Raw genomic sequence first — 13,357 nt, forward strand, 5'->3', positions numbered from 1 at the left:
TTATTTTTGTTTCTCTAACTTCAGAATTCAGCTTCTGCAGTTTTCCAGGTTCCAAGGTGCCTTTACCACTCTTCACAATTTACACCACTAGCTCACCATGGCTATTCTAAGATGAAGACAGATATCATTTGAGGCCTGCATTGCCCTTCAAGTTTAGTTCTTAAGAGGAACTTTTCTCAAGAGGAAGTTTTCTTCAAGCAGGAAGCGAAGTTCACTATTGTACATCAGGCTGAGTACACCTGCTGCCTAGCACTTCCTGCACAATCCTTGTCTTACTGTTGTCATTTAACCCACAGCAGAAAGAGAATAGTTTAAATACACTGCATCTTTCAAAAGACTGAATTTAAAATAAGAAAAGAATGTTAAACCCTGTCTCTTCCCCTTCCCCCCAAAAAAAATTTTAGAGATTCCTAGGGTTCAGATTAAAAACTGAGGAGTAAATACTTCTAGCTAGCTTCTGTGGTTGACATCACTAAGAATGCTCCACGGCTTGATGAAGTTCAGTTCAGTAAGGTATAAATACTGAACTGTATCTATTTGGTTAGAATGTTCCTATTTGCTCCTTATGCTTCTCATGTGTTACCTTTACCTAAAGATTTTCCTTCTAGACCAGTTTCTTCTGATGCACTTATGAATAAGTCACTTCTCTGTAACATATTTACCTAGTCCCTCAAGAGCCAAAACCCAGTCATAGCCATCATCTGAAATCAGTCCTTTAGATTTAAGTAACTGAAGGAAACAAGATAATAATATGTATGAGGAAAAGTTGTAAGAAGTGAACAAATAAAAAGGTCCCTTTTTTCTCGGTGGTCAGTGAGATCTATTAGCAGTCTGTTGGGTTCCCTTTGAGACACTATGATAATATATTTTGGTAAAATAACTGGAAAGAAACTGTACCCCTCTGTACGTCACCTTTATGATAACTCTTTAAATTTTTTAATGAGCTTACAAACTGTTAAAAACGAATAAATAACTGTAAAGACTCCCAGTCAAACGTGAAAGATGAAAGGGAATCCTGTCAGTGAACGTTCTAGCAGCTATTAAACCAAGTAGCAAGTCTCATGGCAACTTTTTAGAATGCAGTCAAATTAACAGTAGTTTTAACTATGAAATTAGAAGACTAAAAGACAAAGTCCCTGTGTCTTCCTTCATACAGGAGATAAAGAGAACATTTTAATATTGGAACATGTTTAAACATAAACCACCCATTAGCTCCCTTTTCCACTGTATGCTATAAATACTCTTTATCTGTAACTATCCTAGAAAAATATGAATAATGGACAAAGTTATTTACCAGAGCAGAAAGGAGTTGAGGTAGATCGGGAGAAGTACATCCTGGCAAAAATGAGTTCAATAGGAGAGATTTGTCATTGCCCGCAACACTAGTTAGTGCAAATACTCCTTGTTGTATTTAATTTCCAAATCTTATTGAATGTTTGGGGTAAGATACATGAGCTAGTAGTGAGATTTTGTTCAAATAATTGTGACTACAAAGATTTAATTGTACAGCAGCATTAATCCAAGATTAAAGGTGAGAAAAGTGGTTACAGGAAAGCTAAAAGTGAGATGATTAAATTTGGTCAAAAGATCTCTCAAAAAAGGTATAGGCTATTTTGGGTGTCATCTGAATCAAAGGAATGTGTCTGTTACACAGTAGAAGAACAAAAGGAACATTTCATGTTACTATAAAATGAAGATATTCACAAACTAATTAAATGGAGATTATCTGCCCTGGTGTACATTTCATAATTTTTTACATTTAATATATTTTACTTATACTTACTATAACATACCATTTCCTTGTCTAAAAGCTAGGTATTTTATTATTGTGTTTCTGTTCTATGAATCATTCCATTCAAGCACATTGCTATATGGCTTACTAGAATAGTAACAGTTCAACAACTACTTCAGTAATAATTCAACAATTGAACTTGATAAAACAGATATTGTATACAAAAAAGTTACTTTTTTTTCTTAAAGTAGCATAAGAATAACTGGACTTGATAAGTCTCAAGTCCAGTTTGTATATGCACATACTTTATTTCTAGGATAATAACAGCAATGGAAGGACAGCCATACAATATGGATTATTTCTAAATACTCTATCGAAAGCACACTTTAAAAAGTGTTGAAATCTTCATATTGTGAAGTAAATGTATAGATTTACATAACAAAATTTTCAAACTCTATAAAAATCTCCTACCATTTGATTTGATTTTCATTTATCCCTTAAGTATGTGTTATAGCATTCACAGTAAAACAATCTTAAAGCAATTGGAATATCCACCAATTTAAAAGATATTTATGAAGGCCCAGTCTAATGGTGCACACCTATAGGACCATTTAGTGAGGAGACAGAGGCAGGATAGTCACAAATTCAAGGCCAGCCCAAAAAGCAAAGGGGGGAGAGTGAAACCTTTTTCTAAAGAGAAAAAAAGATATTTATGGAGACACAGACATACTCATATTCTGAGAAAACTTCATTTAATGACCATATCTGCTATACTTGCTTGAAAAAAAATTATGAAAAAAATCAATGTGTTGACATGAATTGGTGGAAAACTCTTGTGATGAGAAATAAAACACCCATCATGAGCTTTGGACTGGAAGAAGTACCTCAACTGATCAGTTTACTTACATATAAGAGAAAGACTTGAAGCAAGGTGCCGTGGCTCAAACTTGTTATCTTCACTGTTTGTAAGGTGGAGATGCATTAGGCAGGACTTACAGTTCTGCGAGACTCCATCTCAGCCAGTGGGTGAGCATGGTGATGGACATACCTGTTTTCCCAGCAAGGCTCAGCAGCACACACCTATCATCCCCAGTGACACATGAGACCCAAAGTAGGAACATAGTAGTCCAGGCCACTTGGGCATAAAGCACATGCAAGGCAAAAAGAGATTGGACCCAGGCAACGGTGGCTCACACCTGTAATCCTAGCTACTCAGAAGGCTGAGAGCTGAGGATCGCTGTTCAGAGCCAGTCCAGGCAGGAATGTCTGTGAAACTCTTTTTTTTCTTTTTTTTTTTTTTCGTCAGTCATGGGGCTTGAACTCTGGGCCTGAACGCTGTCTCTCAGCTCTTCAGCTCAAGGCTAGCACTCTACCATTTGAGCCACAGCGCCACTTCCTGTCTGTGAAACTCTTAACTCCAATAAACCACTAGAAAGCCGGAAGTGGCACTGTGGCTTAAGTGGTAGAGAGCTAGCCTTGAGCTAGCTCAAGAGTTCAAGCCCAGAGTTCAAGCCCCACAACAGACAAAAAAAAAGAGGTTGGATGCATGTCTCAAGCAGTAGAGTGCCTGCTGAACATGCATGAAGCCCCAAGTTCAGTCTTCAGTACTGCCAAAAAAAAGTCCAAATTATCCACCAAACTACATCAACTAATACTAAAATAATCAGGTCTTTGTGTATTGCACTGAGGACCACCAACAACCAGAACAATGACATGTTTCCTCCTCAGATTGAGAGCACTGTTATGGCAGAATATGAACTGGAGTATCTGCTGCTCGAAGGGCACTGCTTTGACACAGCAGAGCAGCCACCCCAGGGGCTGCAGTTCACACTGGGCACAAGAAGAAAACCTGTCATGGTGGACACAATTGTAATGGCCAATCTTGTAAGTATTCTAAATATGTAATGGATGATATTGAAGGCTTTGGAGAAATTCTCTGTGTTTCTCTAATAGAGTAAGTCATCTTTATTCTTTTGGAGAGGGGATTATGACTTTTTTTGAAATTTTATTGTCAAGGTGATGTACAGAGGGGCTATAGTTATGTAAGGAAGGTAGGGATTACATTCTTATCTAACTTACTATCCCCTCCCTCATTTTTCTCCCTCTTTCCCTCCTCCCAACACCCCTCCCACTCCAAGTTGTAGTGATCATTTCCAACATAGTGTCTTGTGAGTATGGCTGTTGCATTGGTTTCTTCTTTGTCTCACCATTCTGTGGTTCCCCTTCCCTTCCCTAGTTCAGATAAACATATATACAATACCCGGGGTACCTAAATCGAACACAGTGACATCATCTTTATTCTTCTATTGCTGAGCAGCTCACAGAAAACAAAATTGAATCCTTGAATAAGAAAATTAACTAAAACACAAATGGGAAGAATTGTGCTTTGAGAATATATTTTTACAAGTTACTGTAAAAATGTCTTTGGAATTTACTTATAACATTTTCTCATTCTGCAATTAGTAAATATTTGCTTTGATAATTCATGTAGACTTTTTGCTAACAATTGATTATTCTTAGTCATGTAACTCAGTGACCATTATTTCCTTATTTAAAAGGGATATTTTCAGCTAAAAGCAAACCCAGGTGCTTGGATACTAAAATTACGCCAAGGAAAATCAGAAGATATTTATCAAATAGTGAGGTAAGAAACCACTTTTAAATTTTCATATATGACTAAGAGTGCGATATGTTAAGATTGGGCCAGGCCCAGGTGTCAGAATAAGATTTTTCACATGAGTGCTGTAACTCTGTTTTTGTAGTGACAGTTGTTGGGCAGGGCTGTGCCTTCCACTCGGGGGTAACTACTCTAGTGGAGCTAGGCGGAAAGGAAGTCTTCCCAGAGCCATAACCCCGGGTCGTTTTAGAAAAGGGTAAAGTTGCCAGCGCCATGGAACTCAAAAGCAGCTTCTAATTTGAGCACTGATTTCTTCTCCTTTGACAAAACTCAGTTTTATTGTAAATGGTTTCTTACATAAAATAGAAACATTAGAGCCAGGTGCCCAGGGCTCACACCTGTCATCCTGGCTACTCAGAAGGCTGAGATCTGAGGATCATGATTTGAAGCCAGCCTGGGCAGAAAAATCTAGGAGACTCTATCTCCAGTTAACCACCATAAAGCCAGAAGTGGAGCTATGTAGTAGAGTGCTAGCCTTGAGCAAAAAAGCTAAGGGACAGCGCCCAGGCCCTGAGTTCAAACCCTAGGTCTGACACAAAATAATAATAATAACATCAACAATAAAAATAACAGAAGCATTAGAGTTTCTGTGTGTATCGTAAACATATTTTTCAGTCTCTTGAATTTAACAATGCTTTTCAGATTTTGTCACTCAAAAATGCTTTATGGATATCAAAAACTTGCATAACTGTATGAAAGCTCTTAAGTATAGAAGAAATATTTAATTAGTCACTTTTGTACAACTTATATTAAACTTTATTTGATAGTTTAAAATATATACATTTGGGGCTGGGAAGGTGGCTCAGTGGTAGAGCGCTTGCCTTGCATGCTCAAGACCCTGGGTTCGATTCCTCAGCACCACATAAGCAAACAGAAAAAAGCCGGAAGTGGCGCTGTGGCTCAAGTGGTAGAGCGCTAGCCTTGAGCTGAAGAGCTGAGGGACAGCGCCCAGGCCCAGAGTTCAGGCCCCACGACCGGACCCAAAAAAAAAAAATAAAATAAAATAAAATATATACATTTTAATTGACATAGAAACTGCCAAATATGATATACACCACTGATAATTATACTTATGTTAATTGTAAAATGAATTATTTATATCATTAAAATTGTGTCTATTTCTAAATTAATAATAGATGCTTATGTTTCTCTGCCTTAGGCATGAAGGAACTGACTCCCAGCCAGACCTAGGTGATGTTATCGTTGTATTAAACAGCTTCAGGAACAAGATACTGAAAATACAGGTATGTGAGGCTGAAGATTTTACATGTACTTTTTTTTCCTTGATTTTTACTTTACAATCAGTTTTACTACCTAGAATCTTACGTTAAAACTCTTAAGAGTAAAGGGAACGCAGATAGGAAGATAGAAAGGAAGGGGCAACTTTTGGTTTTTAAGGTTATGCTATCTTACTGGATCTACTGTAGCCAGATAATGTTATAAATCTAGAGATGAGTCAAGAGCACAGGTCCTGAAAGGAAAAAAATGTTTCTTTAAGAGAGAGACTAGGATTTCTTTTCTTTTTTTTTCTTTACTTGTTTTACGTGGCTGTTTTCGGTGGTTTCCCTGATTTGCAATAACTAGTATATGTCTAAAAAGGAGTTTTTAATGATGCTAGTAAAAACATTGGATGAAATGAATAACTCTTTTTTTTCTGTCAGTCATGGGACTTGAACCCAGGGCCCGGGCACTGTCTCTGAGCTCTTAGAGGCACAGCACCACTTCCAGTTTTCTGGTGGTTAATTAGAGATAAGAGTCTTACAGAGTTTCTTGCCCAAGTTTGCTTTAAACCATGATCCTCAGATCTTAGCTTCCTAAGTAGCGGGGATTACAGGCATGAGCCACCACCACCCAGTAAAATGTTTAAATCCTATTCAAATTTTTTTTATTATCTTTAAGTACTTTCCAAATGATCATTATTTAAGTGAGCTACTTTTCTGTCATCCCAAAGAGCAAGCAATGCCTAAATTATGTGAATCCAGAAGTAATCTAGATAATGTTTAAAGATGATTAGATAGGAAATATAGAAGTAACCACCAAAGAAACTTAATACAAGAATCCAAATTGCTAAGTAAGGCCAGATTTCATCTGTGACACTCTGCTAATGTGCTGCCTGGATTTGTTCATTTGGCCTGTCCTTTATGTTCCCTTCCAAGGGTAATTGTGCCCTACTATGTTATATTTACTAACCATACAGCATAATATTTAGCGGTGAGCATCTAAAATTTGGGCTTGCTGTGTTATCTAGGTTCAGAAAAAACCAGACAAAATGAAGGAAGACATCCTTATTGAAGATAAACATGAAAAAAAAGGAATGTGGGATTCTATTAAAAGGTAATTACTAATGAATACTTTAACATACAACTAGATTAATCCTAATCAGTGGGAACTCTCCAGAAAGTAGAAATCCAAGTGAAGCACAGATCCTCTCTCTAGGAGGCATAAGGTAGATGCATAATACGAAAAGTACAGGATTGGAAACTGGAGCCATGAAACAGCCAGAAATAAAGTATTGTGCAAACCTTAGGAGGAAAAAGAATATATTCAGATAGGAAGAATCCAGGAAAGACTTCTTAGAAAAGTGTGTAAAGCCTACTGAAAAGGAAAGATAGTATTCAAAAGTTGAAGATAGAGTAAAGATAACCAGTTATATGAGGGCAAAAAGATTGACATGTTCATCGGAGAACAGAAATTGAGTGTAATAGGGAATTTGTTAGTTACATTATGAATCAAAAAAAAACCAAAGGATTGGCATTAGGATTATAGCTCAGTGCTGAAGTGCCTGCCTCCCTAGCACTGCACACGAAGAGGAAAACACTAGCTGACATATGTGGAAAATGGAGTAGACCTGGCTTGGGCACTTAGCTGATGTGGTCTAAGAGCTGGCTTTCTGCCTTTTAGTTCTACTCTTTCTGTACCTCCTTCATTTTCAGGCAGGCTTTTAAAAGTAAAAGTTACCATCCCCAGTAGAAAGTTCCCCATTTCCAAATAATACCAGCCAAAGTTACATGGTTGACTCATTGGTGTCCCAAACTAAACCAATCACTGTGGCTCCAGAGGCCATGCTGGGGCCACACACACTCCTCTAGAGCCTGTGGGAAGGCCTGTCCCATCTCAGAGAATGGAGTCACCAAAACAAGACCACGCTCTCCTTACTCATAGGGGAGTGGGTGTGAGGCAAACACAAAAACTGTCTGCTGTAGTTCACATTGTACAGGACTTAGAAAGTCCTGCATTATGATGGCGAACCATTGATTGTTCTGCTCAGTGAACCGAAATGGAAGCTTTAGGCCAAATAGGTTCAACAATACAAGTAGACTTTGTTATGCCAGGCTTCAGTACTTCCATCTTGAGGGCTTTCCATTCATTAAAGATGCTTTTTCTAAAGATTCTTTTTCCTTGTTTGATGGAAGGCATTATGTTTACTATCCCACAAACCAAATGTTTTTCTCACTCAAGAGAATTTCAATAAAATAATTTGAAAAATACTTCTGTAATAACAGATTTTATTTGGCAAAATACATTCAGTGATAATTTTCAATTGTTACATTTTCCAAATTTTAGTCGTGCTAACTATCTGTTTATTCAAAAATCAGATTTTTACTTAAATAATTTTCGTTGGAAGGAATTATATACATTATGAATACCACTTATGAGATTAGACATACAGAAAAATGAGAACGAATTAAAACCCACCCATGTCCCTGATGCATATACCAAGATGGGAACCAGTAAGGAAGGGTTCCCTCACCTCTCTGTCCTCATGGAAGTTGCTGTGGAGAGACTGGTCAGAAGTTAAAGTGTAGACATTTAAAAAATAATAGTGTAGCAAGAAAGCCTCCTTTTGTTTTTTTGGGTTGTTTTTTTGTTTTTTTTGTCGGTGGTGGGGCCTTAACTGAAGGCCTGGGTGCTGTCCTGACCTCTTTTTCTCAAGGCTCTACCACTTTGAGCCACAGCTGTACTTCTGGTTTTTGAGTGATTAATTAGAAATAGGAATCTCATGGGGACTTTTCTGCCCAGTAAAGTCGAACCACAATCCTCAGATCTCAGCCTCCTGAGCCCCTGTTATCAGCACTCATGGACCTACTTATACTACTGTATAAATCATTTCTGTGCCCCAGTGACACATTGCTACAATCTGTTTCTTTCCTTGTTCTTCAGCTAAGGTTTCAACACACTAGACATGAACATGGCAGGCTGTAGTCATCTAACTTGGAGAGAGTAAAATTACATTCCATGTTAAAATAAAAGCACATAAAGTAATATCAGAAAAGTGATATCGTCCCATGTTTCATGTTAGCACTCCGTACTTGTTACGATGAGTTTGTTTCAGCTGGGCGTGATGTTGCATACCTAATAGTCTGAAAAAAAAATGCTTGGGAGATGGATGCCAAGTTCCAGACCAGCCTCGGCCACATAGAGACCCTGTCTCACAAAACGAAAATTTATTTAAAGTTAATAATTTAAACAAACATTTTCATCTTAAAATGATATTCTTATTTTAGTGTCAAGTTTAGTATTTAAGCATATAAGGTTTGTCAATATATTTTTAAAAACTGTTATTTTTTGAAGTTTCACAAGAAGGCTGCATAAAGAAGATAACAAAGATGAAAATGATGTTCTAAACATTTTTTCAGTTGCTTCTGGCCATTTATATGAACGCTTTCTAAGGTACGTGTTTGTTTTATCTGATTTGTTAAAAGTAATGCACTTAACATGACTCACACTTCAAAAATATAAAGAAATTTACAGTTAAGAGAAACTATGGTCTTTGTTTATTTGATTCTTAGTTCTTTTTCATAGGAAAACAGTAGTATTTTATATCTTGCTTAATATCTGTAGGCTAGTACATATATACATATGCACTATATGTATACATAAAGACATGTACATATATTGTCTTTTTAACTCTTTTATCCAAGTAGTAAGTACATAATAATCAGCGTGTTGCTTTTTATTACTTAAAATTATGTAGTAAATTGTTCAAATGCAGTGAAATTTGATTATCTTGATTTGACTTGGAATAATGCTTTTTTAAAGCTACGAAATACAAAATTTATAATAATATGATAGGTAACAAAGATAGGTATAGAAATTTTCCTTTCCCAATGAGGGAAATACTTGTTTTGTGGGTGCTAGTGGCTCACACTTGTAATCCTAGCTGAGAGTAAGGATTGTATTTTGAGGCCAACCAAGGCAGAAAAATTCAAGATACCCCTTCTCAACCTGTACTCCTGGGCACTGGCTCGCACCTGCCATCTTAAGCCAGATGTTCTAGGCAGTCCAGGCCGCATAGTGCATGAGAGGCCCTCTCAGTGGAAAGAAGCTCAGCATGGTGGTGTGTGCTAAAATAGTGATATCACAGCATAAGAACATTCCTGGACAGGAAGTGAGACCCTAACCTAAAAATAACAGCTAATAAATAAGAACTGGAGGCCTGGTTGCCTAGAAAGTGTGAGGTGCTGAGTTCAAAACACCAGTACCAAAAAAATTCCTTGTTTTATTAAAAGAAGGAAGGAGATGAAAAAAGGAAAGTATATTAACAAAGGGATGTTTTTTAACAGTTTATGTGAAAAGATCACCAAGAATGACTCACAAAGCATAATGCTGAGGCTTTAAATAAGAGCTTTAGATACACTTATATCTTTGAGAGATCTTGTATAGCAAAACAAGTGCCCTGTCTAGTGAATGTATCAAACTAGACAAGCTTTTCAAATATCACAGACCTAATATTTATCACATAGTGATATCAGTGGAAGCAAGATTATTTCAGTGCAGCTTCTTTGTCAGCAAGGAAGGACAAACAAAAGATAGTCAATTAGTTTATATCAGAAATGTGTTTCCCTGTCCTTATTTATTACAAATTTCATCAGCCATGATAGTTCCATTTGATTTTCCAAAATTCCTAATTCATACCTTTAAGTGTTTAAAAGTCTTTAAGAGTTGGATGTTAACTTACATTGGGCTTAATATTCCTTTATCTAGAATCATGATGCTTTCTGTTTTACGCAACACCAAAACACCAGTCAAATTTTGGTTTCTGAAAAACTATCTTTCACCAACATTTAAGGTAAGTCATTACTCTTCCTGGAGGGGTGATGTTTGAAAGGTAAATTTCTGTGTATTGGAGTACTGGAGGCTCAGATGAGCCTTTTAAAATGCTCTAATTACTATTTTAATAAATTTTGAAATGAGGGGTTGGAGGTATGGCTCGCTCGGTTGGTAGATTGCCAACCAGTGAGTGAAAAGTGTCAAGTACTGAGTTCAAGTCCATGTCTCAGACAAAAAAAAGGAAATTGTGAAAGGATACTCAGTATTTTATCTAGCTTGAGAAAAATTGTATATAGTTATTATTTAAGAGATATTTAAAGAAAAGAACAGCAAGAGATTGGATCAAGTAGTCAAAAATTAGAATGCTTATTGTGTTTTTGTAATAATGAATAAATAAAATTCCACAATGGAAAGTATGTAAAGATTTTTCAGTGAATAGAATTCTGTCATATTTTTTACAAAGAAAATACAAAAATTATACCCTAGAAAATAGTTCTACATTAGTCCTTAGAACAATGAAACTAATTTTGTGCAGTGCATAGATTGGTATGGTAATTGGGAACTATTATCTCAGGTGTTTGATTAGAAATTTTCATGTGGGGAGCTGGGAAGGTGGCTCAGTGGTAGAGCGCTTGCCTTGCATGCAAGAGGCACTGGGTTCAATTCCTCAGCACCACATAAACAAAAAGAAAAAAGCCAGAAGTGGCGCTGTGGCTCAAGTGGTAGAGTGCTAGCCTTGAGCTGAAGAGCTGAGGGCCAGCACCCAGGCCCAGAGTTCAGGCCTCACAACCGGACCCAAAAAAAAAGAAAAAAAAGAAATTTTCATGTGGTCAGCCGGGCGCCAGTCGCTCACGTCTGTAATCCTTGCTACTCAGGAGGCTGAGATCTGATGATCGTGGTTCAAAGCCAGCCTGGGTAGGAAATATCTGTGAAACTCTTCAATAAACCACTAGAAAACTGGAAGTAGCTCTGTGGCTCAAGTGGTTGAGTGCTAACCTTGAGCTGAAGAGCCAAGGGACAGCACCAAGGCCCAGAGTTCAAGCCCCACGACTGACCAAAACAATTTTTTTTTCATGTGGCCAAACCTCTATTGCCTTTCCTCAGCCTCACACCTCCCGTAAAGCATTCTTGTACAGAGTAATCAGTCTATGAGATTAGAGTCTAGTTTAACAGCAAGTCAATAGAGTCCTCTTTTTGTAGCTGAGAAGAAATAATAGAAGCAGAAATAAAAATAGCCCATCGTGCTTTTGGTCCTTAATATTTACAGGCATATTTAAATCCTTTACTGACATTTTTCAATTGTTCTTTATAACAATCCCAGGTGGTAAAAGAAAACTAAGACTGGCCTGGACCAGGAGGCACCTAAGACCACACTTAAGTTTCATCATTCATTCACAGGATCCACACAGCTCAGGTTATTACACAAACGTGCATTTAAAAATAAATCAGTGAAGGAAGAGGCACGGAAGAGTCGGATGCAGGGCCACCCGGGTGGGGCGTTGAGCTTCCCTTATTCCTCCCGGCCATAGGACACTTGGTGGACTGTTACTGGCACCTACTCAGATTTGGTGTCCAGCTCTGGTACTGGGTGTTGACTCTGCAGACCAAGCTGGTAGCCTGCCTAGCTGTCCTAAGCTTTCAGCCCCTCCAAACTTGAGCTGATTCCTTATGTCTCAAGGTCCTCTCCTTAAATCAGTTTCAGCATAAACTGTCTGGGGTGGTCCAAGGCCTCCAGGAAAACAAAGATATTTTTCTTAGGCAGGGCACTCCAAGGGGAAAGGTTATCTTTGGAGTCAAAGCATGGAGCCACACTTTTTGTGCAAGCCCCAGCCTTTATAATTAGCAGGTAAAAAGCAGCTAATTGAAAGCACAGGTGAGATGTGAATCCTAAGCATTCTGTGCCGAAGGCCGGGTGGTTCACCTGATGGGCCACTGTCTTATCTCCCGTACCAACAGGGTCTCCCCCTCTGCTCTTTGGGATGAGGCAGCAGAATCTGAGAAGGAACCCATAAATATACAAGGAGCTATCGTTGTTTTGTTCCTGACTTTTCAGCAGGTTGTCCTAACCAAACACAGCCTAGGGTGCAGAGGTAACTGCATCGACAGACAACACAAAGTCTCAACATCATCTGAGCAAGAGACTGTCTTACTCATTAGAAAATGGTGCTACGTTTGGATAGAAACTCTCACACCACATCATGGCCAAAAATAGTACCTTATCTGAAATAGTATTTTTCTTTCCTGTGATTTGTGTCATCTCAAAATTTCTTTTAGAAGCATTCATACACACATACATGCATGCGTGCATGCGTATATACTTACTTACATTTATTTATATCTCATACACAAGAACAGCAGTAAGAGGCAAAAGTCAGGGGCTTGTTTTTAGGCCAGCCTGTGGTGGTGTGTGCCTGATGTCCTGACTATACAGAAAGCTAAACACAAGGATCCCAAGGCAAAAATGCCAGACCATATTGGAAAAATAAAGCAAAAAGGGATTAAAGCATAGCTCAACTGGCAGAGCAATAAGCATAAGCAAGAGCAAGGCAGAAGGAGAGAATAAATGAAATTCTGACATTTTTTCAACTAGTTTATTAGAATTCATAGTAAACTCTTTCCTTTAAAAGTGGGTGTTTTCTTGGGCTGGGAAGGTGGCTCAGTGGTAGAGCACTTGCCTTGCATGCCTGAGGCCTTGGGTTTGATTCCTCAGTACCACATAAGCAAAAAGAAAAAAGCCGGAAGTGGCGCTGTGGCTCAAGTGGTAGAGCGCTAGCCTTGAGCTGAAGAGCTGAGTGAGGGACAGTGCCCAGGCCCAGAGTTCAGACCCCACGACTGGACCCAAAAAAAAAAAAAATGGAAATAGAGGTGTGGTTCAAGTAGTAGGGTGCCTTGAGCAT

The 13,357-nt window shown here is 38.1% G+C and overlaps 1 protein-coding gene across 1 annotated transcript in view; it reads left to right on the top strand.

The window, feature by feature from the left end:
* Uggt2 (UDP-glucose glycoprotein glucosyltransferase 2) overlaps positions 1 to 13,357 on the top strand; it is a 92,664-nt gene that overhangs the window by 70,392 nt on the left and 8,915 nt on the right. The window contains exons 27-32 of the mRNA XM_013022966.1: positions 3,461 to 3,616; positions 4,291 to 4,376; positions 5,569 to 5,653; positions 6,658 to 6,743; positions 8,982 to 9,080; positions 10,395 to 10,479. Of these exons, the coding sequence (XP_012878420.1) occupies positions 3,461 to 3,616; positions 4,291 to 4,376; positions 5,569 to 5,653; positions 6,658 to 6,743; positions 8,982 to 9,080; positions 10,395 to 10,479 (597 nt within the window). The remainder of the gene's footprint in view (positions 1 to 3,460; positions 3,617 to 4,290; positions 4,377 to 5,568; positions 5,654 to 6,657; positions 6,744 to 8,981; positions 9,081 to 10,394; positions 10,480 to 13,357) is intronic.

This window comes from Dipodomys ordii, unplaced genomic scaffold, assembly GCF_000151885.1.
Source record: "Dipodomys ordii isolate 6190 unplaced genomic scaffold, Dord_2.0 Scaffold65, whole genome shotgun sequence".
In the NCBI taxonomy this organism is placed as follows: domain Eukaryota; kingdom Metazoa; phylum Chordata; class Mammalia; order Rodentia; family Heteromyidae; genus Dipodomys; species Dipodomys ordii.